This window comes from Diabrotica virgifera, chromosome 1, assembly GCF_917563875.1.
Source record: "Diabrotica virgifera virgifera chromosome 1, PGI_DIABVI_V3a".
Lineage (NCBI taxonomy): Eukaryota > Metazoa > Arthropoda > Insecta > Coleoptera > Chrysomelidae > Diabrotica > Diabrotica virgifera.
The window spans coordinates 118,229,828-118,246,552 of record NC_065443.1 but is presented as its reverse complement, the minus strand read 5'-3'; the positions used below and the strand labels follow the sequence as shown (position 1 = coordinate 118,246,552).

At 31.5% G+C, this 16,725-nt stretch overlaps 1 protein-coding gene across 2 annotated transcripts in view; it reads right to left on the bottom strand.

The window, feature by feature from the left end:
- LOC114349529 (glutamate receptor ionotropic, kainate 2) overlaps nucleotides 1–16,725 on the bottom strand; it is a 599,640-nt gene that overhangs the window by 106,337 nt on the left and 476,578 nt on the right. For both annotated transcript variants that reach the window (XM_050643108.1, XM_050643113.1), the window contains exons 10-11: nucleotides 14,880–15,098; nucleotides 4,403–4,653 (exon numbers count right to left, since the gene is read on the bottom strand). In XM_050643108.1, coding sequence (XP_050499065.1) covers nucleotides 4,403–4,653; nucleotides 14,880–15,098 — 470 coding nt within the window. The remainder of the gene's footprint in view (nucleotides 1–4,402; nucleotides 4,654–14,879; nucleotides 15,099–16,725) is intronic.

Sequence of the window (16,725 nt, the reverse complement as noted above, 5' to 3'; positions counted from 1 at the left end):
GCTAATAATATTAAATACAAACAGTATACAACAGATTTTGTATTGTTTAATTTTTTTGGTAATCTGCCTTTCTCTTGGGCAGCAAAAACACGATTCTAATGAATATTGATTAAGACTAAATCAGGTAAGTGTCATTGTTCTTTTAGTTAACATTTAAGGAAAGTATTTAACGTATTTGTTCCATTCTCGTTTTCGATGAAAATCCTATCTTGAGTTTTTCATCGAACCAGTAAAGGCAATTGTGACGATTTACAGACCATTAATAATTAAGTTCATTCATCGGAGAAACAAGCGAAACTGTGGATCGGTCACTGCTCGCTCACTTATTATTATTTCACAACTGTGAACACTGCGGCAGTCTTACCATCCCCATTAAGTTCGTGCAACCTGCACTAAGAGTATTGTATATGGTGGAATTTGTTCTTCTTTAAAATGAAGATCTGAATGAATTTTCAAATATCATCTTGGACGCTAGTTCAGTTAATACACTCCTAATACTTGTGTTACATCACAAAACAAAACGTTTTCGGATTAATGGGTAATCCATCATCAGTGTTAAGCCAATAGCATGCATGCGTGAGCCACCAAAAATTATGGGTAAGAACCCTTTAAAAGTTTCAAGATCTTAAATGATACTACATATTTTTAATAAAACAGAAGGATGTTGCAAATATTCCTGGATATAACCCAGGGCAACACAGGACTCCAACCCACGTGGATGTGATATGCAAGGAATGAACCTCACATATTGAAAATTGAGTGCCAACTCAATTGGGTGCAGTGCAGTGCAGTATAGGAATATTTGCAACATCCTTCTGTTTTATTAAAAATATGTAGTATCATTTAAGATCTTAAAAGTTTTAAAGGGTTCTTACCCATAACTTTTTGGTGGCTCACGCATGCATGCTATTGGCTTAACACTGATGATGGATTACCTATTAATCCGAAAACGTTTTTTACTATAAAATCAAATGTTTTCAAAAATAAGCACTTCAAACCATCAAAATTACAGAATATAAACAATACATACAGAGAGAGTCTGTAAAGTGGAATAAATTCAATATCTCAAATACTAATTGTTTTTTTGGACAATGCTCAGACCCGTCGATTAGTATTTCAAATTGTCCTTTTTGACATTCAATAAAAATGTATACAGGGTGTCCCAATTTAGAGATATGACGTCATCGTTGATTTTCTTAAATGGCAACACTATCATTTTGATAGCTATTTTGATAGCGTGTGTAAAGTTATACACATCTGAAAAATTTCAAAATTTTATTCCCTACCATTTACAAGATAATAAAAAATAAAAAAGTTATGAAGAACAAGAAGTAATCAAATAATAATTGAATTTATTTATTTCAATTAAGCAAATGCTCATAACGTTGCCCATTGACAATTTGACAATAATTGAGGGCAACATTATGAGTTTTTGCTTAATTTATTGAAATAATTAAATTCAATTATTAGTTGATTACTTCTTTTTCATAACTTTGTTATTTTTTATTATCATCTAAATGGTAGAGAATACAAATTTGAAATTTTGCAGTTGTGTATAACTTTACACACCCTATCAAAATAGCTATCAAAATGACAGTGTTGCCATTTAAGAAAATCAACGATGACGTCATATCTCTAAATTGGGACACCCTGTATACATTATTATTATATGTCAAAAAGGACAATTTGATATACTAATCGACGGGTCTGAGCATTTTTCAAAAAAACAGTTTGTATTTTAATTATTGAATATATTCCAAATTACAGATATAACTTTGTTATTTTCTATTATCTTGTAAATGGTAGAGAATAAAAATTTGATATTTTGCAGTTATGTATAACTTTACAAACCCTATCAAATTAGCTATCAAAATGACAGTGTTGCCATTTAAGAAAATCGACGATGACGTCATATCTCTAAATTGGGACACCCTGTATACATTTTTATTGAATGTCAAAAAGGACAATTTGAAATACTAATCGACGGGTCTGAGCATTTTCCAAAAAAACAATTAGTATTTGAGATATTGAATTTATTCCACTTTACAGACTCTCTCTGTATACAGTTAAAATAGATGGTAAAGCCAAACGATTAATTTCATGTAAGGTGCAAAATAGAGGGAGGTTTTCACGATTTTTTTTTACCAAAAAAAAGGGACCAACTATTTTTTTCAGTGTAACTCGTTTATTTTTGATGCTGTAAACTTTTGTAAAAAACAAATAATAAGCTTTTTTTCGATACTTCAAAAATGTTAATAAGGTTTTCCCGAAAAACGCTTCTTTCTTCGGTGATTTCGCGTTGAATTATTCGATTTGGAATTAGACGAATAAGAACGTATTTTTCATGAGCTACAACTTTGCTTCTACTCAATTTGTAGACTTTACTGGTACATAATTTTTTTCGTTTTTTTATAGGCTACATTTTGCTAAAAATATTTTTTTCGATAAAACATTTACTTTTTGAGTTATTTGGATAAAAGAGAGATAAAAATTTATTTATATAAAGTATGCAAAGAGTAACATAATCTGATAATATTTCGATTGCTGATATACATACATATTGTATTTATAAATAGCCCAATAAATGACCGCTTTGGAGTGTAATTTCCAGGGGCAACTCCGAATTGCATGAAAATTTGGATTTAGGTCTGAAAACGTAGTTTACTCACAATCGGTTAATAATTTATGGATTTCTAACCTTTGAAGTAATCAAGAAGCGACTTATTACTTACTTTACTTTCCCAGCAAGCCGGAAAAGTACTTTCCCGGCTAGCATCTGTCACTTTTCTACCTGCAAATGTCAATGTCATTTTTGATTAAAAGATGGTTTAGAAAGAATAGAATCCACTCAACATTTATTTAATTAAGAAACAACAACAAAAATAACAGAAAAAGACTATTTGGAATTATAAATATTATTAGTTACATTGGAATTATGATTACTATTAACGGTTAAAGTATTGCTTTATTATTTTTATCCATTCCGATTTTGTAATTACAAATGTACGGGAAGAGTAGGTTTTTGTGACTGGAATCACTATTATAATTCGATTTTCTAAAATATCCAGGTCACTTATTTTCAGTTTTAAAAATTCATCGCACCTACAGGCTCCGGAAATGCCAATAATTATAGCAACCTAAAAAAATTTAATATAACATATATTTAATATGCACTAAATAAATTAAAATTGCCTTTTGACGAAGATATTCTATCGGAGCATTGTTTAAAAATGTATCGATGTCTGCTTCAGAAAAAACACTTGACTTTTTAGCTTGATATCCCACATTCTACCTTTTCAAAAATGCCCGCAATTTTGCGTAGTTACTAATATCAACATTATGCCTAAAGTTTAATACTGCTCGCAATATCGAATATCTTGACCATAATGTGGAGGCTTTACTTTGTTTGCTCATTTCACAAAAATAAGTAAGAAGTACCGTCTCAGAGGTATGCTGCACACCTTTAGCCACCCACCATTTACTGTATAGTTCATAGGTGTTTTCATACCTCTCCCTGCTTTTTTCAGGAATTATTCCTTCAGTAGCTCTCTCTGCAGCTACCCGCAGTTCTGGTGGCGTACATTCAAATTCACTATCAGACATTTTTGTAAAATAAACACAATTTGATTATATGTACAATTAATGGGGTCGTGTATCGCCTAAATGTCAGATTCAACAAACTTGTTTTGTTACCTAGCATCGATCTCACAGGTTACTTAAAATAATTCATCTTATCACATAATAAAAATGGATACAGATATTTGAAACGAAATTATTATTGGTAGATTGTGAGTATTAGAAATCCATAAACTACTAACCGATTGTGAGTAAAATAGTATACAAACCTCGCGGGAACTCATTCTAGCCTCGCGTCTGTAGTTTACCTCGGTGCTTCGCACCTCGGTAAACTACCTTGCCGCTCGGCTGAAATAGAGCATTTTCCCGCTAGGTATGTAATATACTATTTTCTGTCGAAAAATCAACATTTAAATCGCGAATAACTCGAAAAGTATTGACTTACGTAAAAAACTTTATAGAACAAAAGGTGCTTAAGATAAGTCAATTTATCTATTACCGGCCTTATTTTAAACACACGTTTTTCACCCCCCGAAAAGGGTTAAATGTCACCCCCCAAGTAAAAGCAATCAACGGCACAAATTCAACTTTGAAGTGGAGGGTAAGTAGAACCTAAATCCAAATTTTCATGCAATTCGGAGTTGCCCCTGGAAATTACACTCCAAAACGGTCATTTATTGGGCTATTTATAAATACAATATGTATGTATATCAGCAATCGAAATATTATCAGATTATGTTACTCTTTGCATACCTTATATAAATAAATTTTTATCTCTCTTTTATCATTTATATCCTATACATATTTTGAAAGGAACATTGCTCACCTGTCATACGTAATCGTAAGGTCCGCTATCGCCAAATCCGCCTTTTGATCCAGCAATTCCCTGATAAGTCCGTCCCATTCTTTGGTCTCTCGATTCAGCGATCCGTGTCTCCCATCTGGCACCAATCTGATGGTGTAGTTAAAGCCCAATACTCTGGATATCTCGTGGATCAAGTCGACTGCGTACCCCTCGAATTGTGCGTTTCCCGACAGTTTTTCACTAGTTTCTTTCAGCATGACGTATGGGGCGCTCTAGAAGGGCAGATAACGCAAAATGAGATAGATAAACGATTCTGAAGGGATTCAAAGAACGCGAATGGTTTTATTGAAATACCGATAAAATTACACATAAGACCAGGGAATTTTTGGTGAACAAGGTGAATTTTGTTTATTTTTAGTTGCCACTACAGTCAGCAAAACTAAATTTTATAAAACAGTCCTATAGCTCTTTAAAAAATCAAAACGAGAATGTCATGAAAAATAATATCAGTGACGCACAATAAATTGGTTATACAGTGAGATACATTAAATGCAATACGGTTATTATAATTACTATAATGACGATATGCAATTAAAATTGGTTAACAGTAACTTACGGATTAGATGTTTTTGGGAAGAAACTGGGAAAAACATTTACATATGGGGAGAAACTGGAAATAAGAACTGTAACGAAGGGTATGAATAAAAACGATTTAAAAGAAGCCGAATAAATGTATGGAAAACTAGAGAAAATGGGCACTTCATTTGTGGATACTAAGTCCAATTACTTATTTGATGGGATCATACTTTTAAAACAATTTTAAATATACAGGACCACCCATATTGACAGGGTCGACTAAACTTTATCATTTTTTTTTTATAAAACATCCTAAATATTTTTCCATTTTTGGACGCTTCTTGATATTCTCGATTTTGCAATATAAGCTTTTGTGATATTGTACGGTGTAGTTTAAAAGATAATTATGTTTTTTCTTTTAATGTCTTAGCAACATTAAGTAAGGTAAGGTATGCTTTATTGTCATAAAATTTTACCAATTTGTGGACAAAGCTTATACAAAATAAAAAAATACAATAAAAAACAAAAAATAATAAAAAACTACAGACAAAACAAAAACAGAAACAGACACCAAATAAATGGCGTGAGTTATACTACTTAATATAATTTTACAGTTATTAAGTACACATTAAAAAATTAAAAATTTTGCAAACAATATGTATACAAAGTCAGAGCAAAAAGAAGGCGAACAAGGAAAAGGGAAAGTAAATCAAAAGTTCTATGCCGCTGCAAATATGTACAAAAGTACTCGAAAGTAATAATCCTGCAAGTCAATTTGCTGAATTCAAATCGTTTATAAAAAAAGTCATTCACTGTATAAAAAGGTCTCTCTAGCAAATAAGCTTTCAAGGCCTTGCGAAAAGCGGGAAATGCTGTAATAGATTTGATGTTAGATGGCAGGTGATTGTGCATTTTTCTCGAATTGTATAGTATAGAGCACTTAACCAGCTCAGACCGTGGGGTTGGCAGATAAAGATTATGCTCCACGTTTCTAAGGGGATAGTTGTGAGTGGGTCTCTCTGGACCTTCTGATGCATGTTTGCGGATTAAACAAACGGATTCAAAAACAAACAAAGAAGGAAGAGTTAATATTTTAAATTTTTTAAAGAATTCTTGGTAATGAACTCTGCTGTTGAGTCTCAGGGAGGAACGAAGAGCTCTCTTTTGTAGTTTAAAAATACGCTCAAATTGAGTCGCACAACACGTACCCCAGAATGGAAGGGCGTACCGAAGATGAGACTCAAAAAGGGCATAATAAACGGTCCTAGATGTTGACAAATTCATTTCCGTAGCAACTGATCTTAGCGCAAAACAAGCAGAACTTAATTTTTTGTGTAAGGCATCAATGTGCAAGTTCCATTTTAGAGACTTATCCATAATAAGCCCTAAGAACTTCACCAATTCTGGACCTCTAGACTGTTGTTATTAAGTACTAAAGGTTGCATCATACTGTTGTAAGGTAGGACTTTGGTTTTAGAAACGTTAAATAACAGGAGATTCGAATCGCACCACGATTTAATGGTGACTAGGTCTGTAGCTATGGTATTTCGAAGATCCATAATATCCGTGTTACTCCAAGTAATACTAGTATCATCTGCAAAGACACATATTTGACCTTTAATGTTCAGACTAGAGATATCATTTATGTATATCAGAAACAATATAGGGCCTAGAACTGAACCCTGAGGTACCCCACATTCTAATGGCATGCAAGAAGACGTGTTCGTGTCAACCCTTACAAACTGACTTCTTTCATTAAGATATGATTTAAGCCACATAAGAGCCTTTTCCCTAAATCCATAGTACTGTAATTTAACACCCTGTAGAATTGTAAAATTTACATAAGAAATATATTTATGTTTAGACAATTGTTGGTATAGTCTACTATTGTCCAAAATTATTACCACAGAAAATTTTTGTGTACAGGATAAGTCGAAACTTGGAATCAGTGTTATCTGAGTTTTCTTAAATGGAAAACTAAATAACTAAACAGTAACAATTTTAGTATTGTAATGAAAATATATTTTATCGCCAACCGTCACTAAAGTCATTCATTATTGTACTCATTTGCCCTCTTTTGCGGCAGTAAAGTAACACTTTATTGTACTGAAAGAAGAATTTTACTTTACCTGCCGCGATTAATCAAATTAAATGAGATTGAATGTAAACGGTCGATGGCAGTAATCGATTATTTATTTGAGTGAACTTAAAATTTATTTACTTTAATTATTAAAAATATTGTACAAAATTTACGTTATTATTAATTAAATTTATGCCAGAAAGTGAAATTCTCTAGTATTTTGCAATTATATTCATAAAACATAAATCGAAACTTTAACAGATTTAGTAATTAGGTACTTATTCAATATTGATTGCTTGAACAACTATCGATTAAACATCGAAATCGGCCATCATGCGCATTCTGTCATCGTCATTACTGTCATACGAAATTTTTATTTCGTCTAAAATTAATAAAATTCTTAAATCTTTTAAGTTTTGTAATAATGCAAATATATTATGAAATGGTGTTTTTGTTAATTCGATTATATATAGGACGGTGACAGATATTAATGATAATTTGTTAGCAAATATATTTATTTAGATTTTCTACTATTCATCAAGGGAAAAGCAACTGCGCTGCGGAAGCCTACACTTCATAAACAATAACGTAACTTCTAACAATAAAACACTGAAAACGTTTGTTTTCTATACTTCCACAAAATTTATTACAACTAAGTGACTACAGCTGTTTCGGCAGAGTGCCTTTCTCAAACCAAAAACTCCATAAAAAAGCCCTGAAATTAGTGTATCCACCACCACAGACAGAACCCAGTACCTTCTGCTCTCTAACATATGCTGGCAAGATAACAACAAAAATAGCCAGATACATAAAAAAGAAAGGAATAACACCAGCTTTCAGAACTAACAACAACTTAAGTAAATATATTAAGAACAATAAAAGCCGAAAGAGAAAGCAACTACAGAGTGGTGTGTACAAACTGACTTGTGGTGACTGTCCGAAAACTTACATCGGTCAAACTGGCAGAACCTTTGACAAACGGATAGCAGAACACAAAAGGGCTTTCAACAATAGAAAAACATAGAAAAACAGACACTTCTACATACGCACTTCACCTTCTAGATCATAATCATTCTTTTAATGAACAGTTTCAAATTCTGCATATTCAAAATAAAGGCCTTAAGCTATCTTTATTAGAATCTATGGAAATTAATAAATTGAAAAATACAGATATATAATTCTGAATGACCAACTTGAGACAAACAGCTCCCCACTCCTCAACCTCTTCAGTTAAAGACTTTAAATAGGCAAACCATTGTAAACTAAATCACTTGAGAAAGGCACTCTGCCGAAACAGCTGTAGTCACTTGGTTGTAATAAATTTTGTGGAAGTATAGAAAACAAACGTTTTCAGTGTTTTATTGTTAGATAAAATGAACTTTCATCAAGTAACGGTCGAATCCATCAATTTAATAACGTAACTATTAACGGTAGTTTTAATTTTTGGTATTTCATTTTAAGTGTTAGAATTGGTTTAATATTTAGGCTATTGATTATATTCAAAATAAGATAGCTAAAAGGAACTACAACGTTAACAGGGTTTTATTATTTCATGTCGTCAATGGACATCTATATATGGAAAAACCGCGGAGTGCTACCATTTACAGGGGTGCGTTTTTGAGAAATGGGTGAATTAGTCCCTGGGCACAGGTTACGTTAGGGTGAGTTCTATGCACTTTTGGTACAAACACGTCTACATAAAAATTGTTCCTGGTTAAATTTCGTATCTAAATATCTCTTTTTAAAGTCAAAGATACCTTTTTTTACAAAAATATATTCAAAAGAAAAAGCACAAAGAAACCCAAAAGCAAGAAATTTTGTTTTTTGTCCCATAACTTCTATCCACGGGGATATAGGTATAGACATTGCTTCACAGAAAAAAGCTTACATCTTTCCTCTTTAAAATGCTGTTTGGTAGAGGTCATTAGGATTTACAGTTTTAGAAATATGATTTTTCAAACTTTGCCACTCACAGCAATTTTGGGTAATTTTCCTTGTTATTTCGCAAATATTGTTCTGTAACTTTTTTCTACGTAACTTTAGATATATGCAATGGTACATGTAATAGGAAGAGAAATCAATTGCCTTTAAAATGGTCTACTGCATAACGTTGTGCGACATTTTTAAGAGGTTATGGTTTTTCAAGGTTTTATACTTTTAACGATTTTTTATATTTATTACGATTATTTTTTAAATTTCTCATTATAACTTTTTTTCTTCTACATTTATGTATATATTATATTTTATAATAAAAAAGAAATCTTATTTTGTTTACTTTAAAATGGTTGTTGGATTATTTTTGAATAAGATATCCTTTTTCAAAATGTAATAAGTACCAGCAACGATTTTTGATTTTAGGATTATTTTTTAAATTTCTCACTATAACTTTTTTTTCTTGTACATGAATATACTATATATTGCTCAATAAAGAGAGCTTACCTTCTGTTCTTTAAAATGGGGTCTCATCTATATTTAAATAATGGAGACCGAGTGATTCTTTGATATTTTTTTACCTGTATTATTTAAAATTATTTCTTTTACAAAAATTACATAAACATTAGTTTAAGAAAACATCACTTTAGTTAAAATTATTTAAACGTTGACATTTAAAAAATTTTCAAAATCGTAGTCCATCTCTTCGTTAGCATTAGCGTCAATATATTCCTCTGACACCTCAGTTACCTTAGAGTTCTCACAATTAATACCCATGCACCCTTGGCAGAATATTGAACAACTAATTCCTATCTTCCTACAACCGCAGTTTTTTGTACATCCTTTGGTACATTTACATGCTATTTTTTCAATCAAAGCTTGTGGTGCAGGAGCTTTGACAGTAAATATTGGAATTACCTAATCTATATTTTGAAGTTTGCCAGCCCCAGTCAAATGGATCCAAAGTATTACCTATAAAAAATAAAATTCAATCATAACACACAATCACATAAAAAAGTTATAATAAGAAATTTAAAAAATAATCCTCAAATCAAAAATCGTTTCAAGTACTTACTACATTTTGAAAAAGCATATCTTATAAAGCGCATTTTATTCAAAAATAATCCTAGAATTTTTTATAATACACCGTTTTAAAGTAAACAAAATAAGCTTTCTTTTTTATTATATAATATATACCTAAATGTAGAAGAAAAAAAGTTATAATTAAAAATTAAAAAATAATCGGAAGAAATATGAAAAATCGTTAAAGGTATAAAATCTTGAAAAACCATAACCTCTTAAAAAAGTCGCACAACGTTATGCAGTAGACCATTTTAAAGGTAATTTATTTCTCTTCCTATTACATGTACCATTGCATATACCTAAAGTTACGTAGAAAAAAGTTACAATATGTGCGAAATAACAAGGAAAATTGCCCAAAATTGCTGTGAGCGGCAAACTTTGAAAAATCATATTTCGAAAACTGGAAATCGCAATGACCTCTGTCAAGCAGTATTTTAAAGAGAAAAGATGTAAGTTTTTTTCTGTGAAGCAATATCTATACCTATATCCCCGTGGGCAAAAGTTAAAGGACAAAAAACCAAATTTCTTTCTTTTGGGTTTCTTTGTGCTTTTTCTTTTGAATATATTTTTGTAAAAAAAAGTTACTTTGACTTAAAAAAGTGATATTTAGATAGGAAATTTAACCAGGAACAATTTTTATGTAGACGTGTTTGTACCAAAAATGCATAGAACTCACCCTAATGTAACCTGTGCCCAGGGACTAATTCACCCATTTCTCAAAAACGCACCCCTGTAAATGGTAGCACTCCGCGGTTTTTTCATATATAGAGATCCATTGACCATATGAAATAATAAAAACCCGTTAACGTTGTAGTTCCTTTCTATAGTACATAATCAATAGCCTAATTTAAATAAAAATATGATTAAACTGTTTAAAATATAATTATTTCATTGAAATTATAATAATAAAAGTATAAAGTCTTACGTGCGTACCAAGTAGACACACTCTTTTTTCATTAGGATGTAATTAAGTAAGTGTTAATGTTTTTTATGATTGGCGATAAAATTTTGTATGCACCACGTCAGTAAAGACTCTTTATCGAACTCGTCTGTTATTCGCCTCGCTCGCTAACGCTCACTCTGCTCATAATATCATGACTCGTTCGATAAAGAGTAACTTTACTGACTTAGTACATAAATAACTATTATGCTACTTGATTATTTTTAAAGTATTCCCTGTGCATAATTGTTTTCAAGATATTCGTGACTATTTGAGTCAAATATTCACTGCAAAAACAATTAGGAGTAATTTTATTAGGTTGGCTCTGAATATATTCAATTAAAAATCATTTTTCGAAAAAAAAATAATCTAGAATCTAGACTGATCATTAATTTGTTAATATTGGAAGAGATATTAGGATAAGTAAATAGGTAATATTTTTGGTCTGTAAAATAATAATAAAAACGTACATCATCTAAGACTTTGACAATTAGACTGTGAAGATAGTAGGTATTCGCATCACAATCATTAAGTATATAAAATCTAAATTGTTTGCCCATTACCAAATCAACATAAAGTGAAGTGACGTTAATATACAAATAAAATTAAATGTAAAATAATGTATTTACTTAACAAAAACTACAATAAAACCGAAAGTCAAAAAATGTAAAAGTAGATAAGATTTTCCATTAAAAAAATTGTTCAAACTTATCAATATAGGTGGCCCTGTATATTTGAAAATATTTTTAAAATTAGTCTTTGTAGTGTCTAGGGACCACATGGTTTAAATTGTTTTCTTAACAATTCTTAATCAGCTATAGTATAGTAAGATTGTTTTCCTTGACACTTCTGTCCTTTTACAATAATATACATTCGATTAGAACTTCTTTTGATTAAATTAGAAAAATTGGGGTAAAAGCATCTTCCGACGAAAAGAAAAGTAGAATTAGATTACATACCGTGAACAAAAAGAAAATCAAATAATTGGGAAAATGATAAGTGTTAATTTGTGCTAGTGAGACGGATATATTTTTAAAAAAATTACAACAATAATTTCTTAGAAATAAGTAAAATTATATTAATTAGCTAAATATAGAACTCTGGTGAAATCATTCTATAAAATAATATTTGTACGTGTACAGGGTAAGTTAAAATTATTAATAGTCTTGGATCCCGCGTACCAAAAAAAAGTTGATTAATAGCAAGCTGAAAATTTGTTAATAGGTTAACGGTGTCTAGTCGGACAAATCTTGATGTATGGGAACACTGTAACAGGGGAAGTTTTTTGTACGTTCCAAGTATTTTGTCGGACAAAACTTCCAATTGATTTGTTACCATTTCATTAAACTCTCATGCAAAAATCAGACTGGTGTTTATTACCAACTGGGCATTTTAATGAGTGGAACACGAAGAACATGTCAAATGACAGGAATCATGTTGGTTAGTAATAGCAATCTGATTTTTGCATGAAAGTTTAATGAAAGGGTAGCAAATCATTTGGATGTTCTGTCCGACAAAATACATGGGACGTTTTCGTAATCTGACGTTCCAAATTTTTAAACTGTTTCACAAATAAAACTTCCCCTGTTCCAGTGTTCCCGTACATCAAAGTCTATCAGACTAGACACCGTTAAGCTATTAACAAATTTTCAGCTTGCTATTAATCAACTTTTTTTTTCATACGCGGGATCCAGGTCTATAATACATAATATGTTAATTTTAAAGTGGAATAGTTTCTGCGAGTTGGCTATTTACCATAGTCGGTCAAACATTTTTACCTTGAACTGAAAACTGTTGAAATTGGTATATGTTTTCACCAATTAAAACAGAAGTTTTCACTTCAACGTTTTTTAACTAGTGTTTTAAGAAATTCCCGGTGAACATGTGAAGCAACTAGGAATGTATTATGTTCGATAGCGTCTTGGTATATTCTTTTTGGCCGTACGAATGACTTTGATAAAAATATTTTGTAACTTCTGCTGGTATGGGGTTTTTAGCCTATGATAGGATCGTATGCCATTCATTTTTTGATACATGTCCTTCTCTGTGATGATCTGTTCGTTATGTCCTGCCCAGTGGCTACATTATTCGAGATTATGAATCCTAACTATTTTAATTTTTCAGTGCCGTTTATTTCCATATTTATCTTTTTCCATTTCCAAGTGTCTCACTGGTTCTTGTTCTGTTGTAAAGTATTCGTTCTTTTGTATGTTTATTTCCATCCTATTTTTTGTATATTCTTCTTCTAATTTTTTGATTTTCGATTTTTTAATTTATAAAAGATCTTAACACTGAAACTATAAGCTTAATAAACACTTAAGAAGACGGTTGAAGAAAGAACATTTACGATAAAAAACTAAAATACAAATATATAAAAAAATCTACTCTTGTAAATTTGGGAGTATATGAAAGACATACAAAGAAGCATACGACCGATGCAGACAAATCTGATGGAAAATCCTGAATCGGCAGATTGAAGTATAAAAGCGCTGGATAGAATGCAATGAGAATGAGACATAACGAAAAATAGTGTGAAACTTATTATTGTAATCATATATTTCTGTACGAAGCCTACAAGATCTGTAGAATTATAAGCCTACAAGATCTGTAAAATCAAAGTCGTCATCTCCCATTTCCATAATTTTGAGAAACCGCGAAAAACTTTAGAAACTAACAAAATGAAATTAAAACAATCAAACTGATAAATAATCATATAAAATTTGGTTTGTGATCGGATGTCCAGAAAGAGAGACTTGAGAAATTATTTCTTTTCCTTTTCTTTGAATATTTTACTTTGGAGATTGCCGTTTTAGTTTGCAATGTTTGGAGATTGATGAATGTTGAAAATTATAAGGATATTGCCAGTTTTGAAACTAATAAAACATCATTGTGCCAGCTAATTTGTGAACAAAAATATATTTTGATATTGAACAATAATATAATTTAGGGGTTTGGTTCACTGATACTAATGACCAGACCAGAGAAATTAAGAGGCGAATAGAAATAGCGAGACAATCATTTATCAAAATGAAAAAGTTCCTATGCTGCCGGGACATAAATTAAAAACGAGAATGTTAAGGTGCTGTGTTTTTCCGTACTGTTGTACGGCATGGAAGCTTGGAGATGTAGTGCTACAGGAGAATGTGGAAAATACCATGGACAGATAGAGTAATAAATCAATATGTTTTGCTGAAGATGCGGAAGGAATGCGAAGTCATAAAAACAATGCAAACGAGAAAGCTGGAATATTTAGGCCACATAATGAGAGGGAAAAAGCACTCCCTGCTAAGGCTCATAATCCCAGGAAAACTCTCGGGAAAGAGAGATGTGGGACGTAGGAGGATTTACTGGTTGCGAAATTTAAGGGAGTGGTACGGTGCAGTTCTATATAATTGTTCAGAGCTGCAGCCAACAAAGTTAAAATTGCTGTGATGGTAGCCAACCTCCGATAGGAGACGGTACTGAAAGAAGAAGAAAATAATTTATGTAGAAGCAATTTATATGCATATCACTTAAACTAAAATATCCGTAAGTTCGGGTATATATTCACAGGTTTCTACAGAGTTCACGACATTCACAGTTGATCACATGCGAGAGCTACTTGGCTCTTATTGGCCGCAGCGGACATTGCCGTGTTTGGTACGCACTCAGCTATGAAGATTGCCGCTTTTGATCCCAATAGGAATTTTTCACTGCGATTTGTATATAGTTAAGACCGCTTTTGGTTCTCACAAATAGGTTTATCTAACAGATAATAACAAAACGCAACAGATGGCGTCCCTAACTCAAAACAAAAAAGGGGAGATTGCCGCTTTGATTTTACACCCCTCATGTATCAAGAAAATAAAACAAACAGCAAAATATTTGTTGTAAATTTTAACACTTACCAACAACGTGGTGACAATGAACGTCTTATTCTGTATAATCTCCACGATCTGCGTGTAGGCCTCTCCGTAGGTTCTCGTAAAATTGACACCCTCCGTCGAATTCCACGTCCCGATCTTCTTGAGCCCTTCCCTGTTCAGTTCTATTATTTCCAGGACGAAATCGGTCCTGAATCCTTGGTTATCGAACTTGATGACTCCCGTCAGACCCTTCATCTCCACCTGAAAAGTCAAACAAGTCAAAAAATTTTAAAAAGTTTTCGGGTCTGTTATTTACTAAATATTTTTCGTTTACATCGAAAATTAATAGTCCAAGAAGCAGCACTGAAAAATTTCTCTGAATTTACTAAAGCTAGTTATTTCACAGTTGATTACTGTGATTGCGTAGAGAAACACACTGCGGTCGGTCAAGCGAAACGTAGAACAGGTGGTACTGACAGCTTGTCAAAGTTGCTTTCCTGCGGAGGTAATTAAATCCATTTACTAAGGCTGAAAATCAGTACACACATTCTAAATCTATATATATAAAAGAAAGTCGAGGTTATGTTAGTTACACCATTTATAACTCGAGAACGACTGAACACATTTTTATGAAATTTTACACGTATATTCGAGCGGACTGGGAATAGGATAATATGGAGTTTCATACGCGTACGTCATAAGGGGGGTTGCCCCCCCCTGATATATTTTTTTAATTTTTGGAAAAACCGTTTTTTACTATTTTTATGAGGTGTAGAAGCAAAAGATACATGTAATCCTAAATTTCCAATTTTCTATCTCGGACTGTTATTTTTTAATAGCCATTTAAATATTTTACATCTATATAAAAATTCTCCAGTCGCAGTGTTTGTTACCATACTCCTCCGAAACGACTTGACCGATTTTAATGAAATTTTGCAGGTATATTGGACTGGACTGGGAGTAGGTTGCTGTCTATATTTCATACCCGTACGTCATTAGGGGGTTGCCCATGACGCCGTAACTCTCACAATAATGACGTTAAAAATATGAAATTAAGTAGGTAGACTCCTTGCTATTCCGAGCAAAACCGTACTATTTCTCTAGCACAATCGGTGTCCGAAATACAATATCTCAAGCCGTAGCAATATTCTGAGGACAGAAGAAGAACGAGCGACAAATTTCATAGAAGAGAAGTGGAACAGTTTAACTTTGGGACTCAAATTGGGCAAAATATGAATTTTTTAATCTTGCGAAATTTTCAAAAAATATCTCTAAACGGAACCGTAAGCAGCAGAAAACTTCTGAGCACACGAAAAGAACAAGCAGCAAATTATACAATTTTATTTAATTTTAATTCATTTTGTTTAATTTTATTTAATTTTATTTAATTTAAGTATTTTATTTATTTTCGTTTATTTCATTTTATTTCATTTTATTATTATTTTTTATTTATTTATTATTTTTATTTAATTTTATTGGCTTTATTTAAATGTAGTTAAGTTAATATGATTTTATTTATTTGTATTTAATTTTATTCAGTTTTAGTTATTTTTATTTACGTTTATTCAATCTCATTTAATTTTAATTTGCTTCATTTACTTTTTATTTAATTTTAATTGAATTTAATTTTATTTAATCAACACCTATAGACTTGGAATCTCCCCGAACCCAATCATAAATAGAGGGTTGTTTTGAATGTAGATATAATAAAGCTGTTATATTCACTATAAGATAAACAAATTTAAGATTGTAACTGTTGCACTACAAACTTTATTTTGTTACTTCTAACTAAACTTTATTATGTCAAACATCATGTGTAATTAATTAAAAATAATAATAAAACCTCATTCACATCGAGCATTTTTTGTTTATTGATTACGAATTCCTT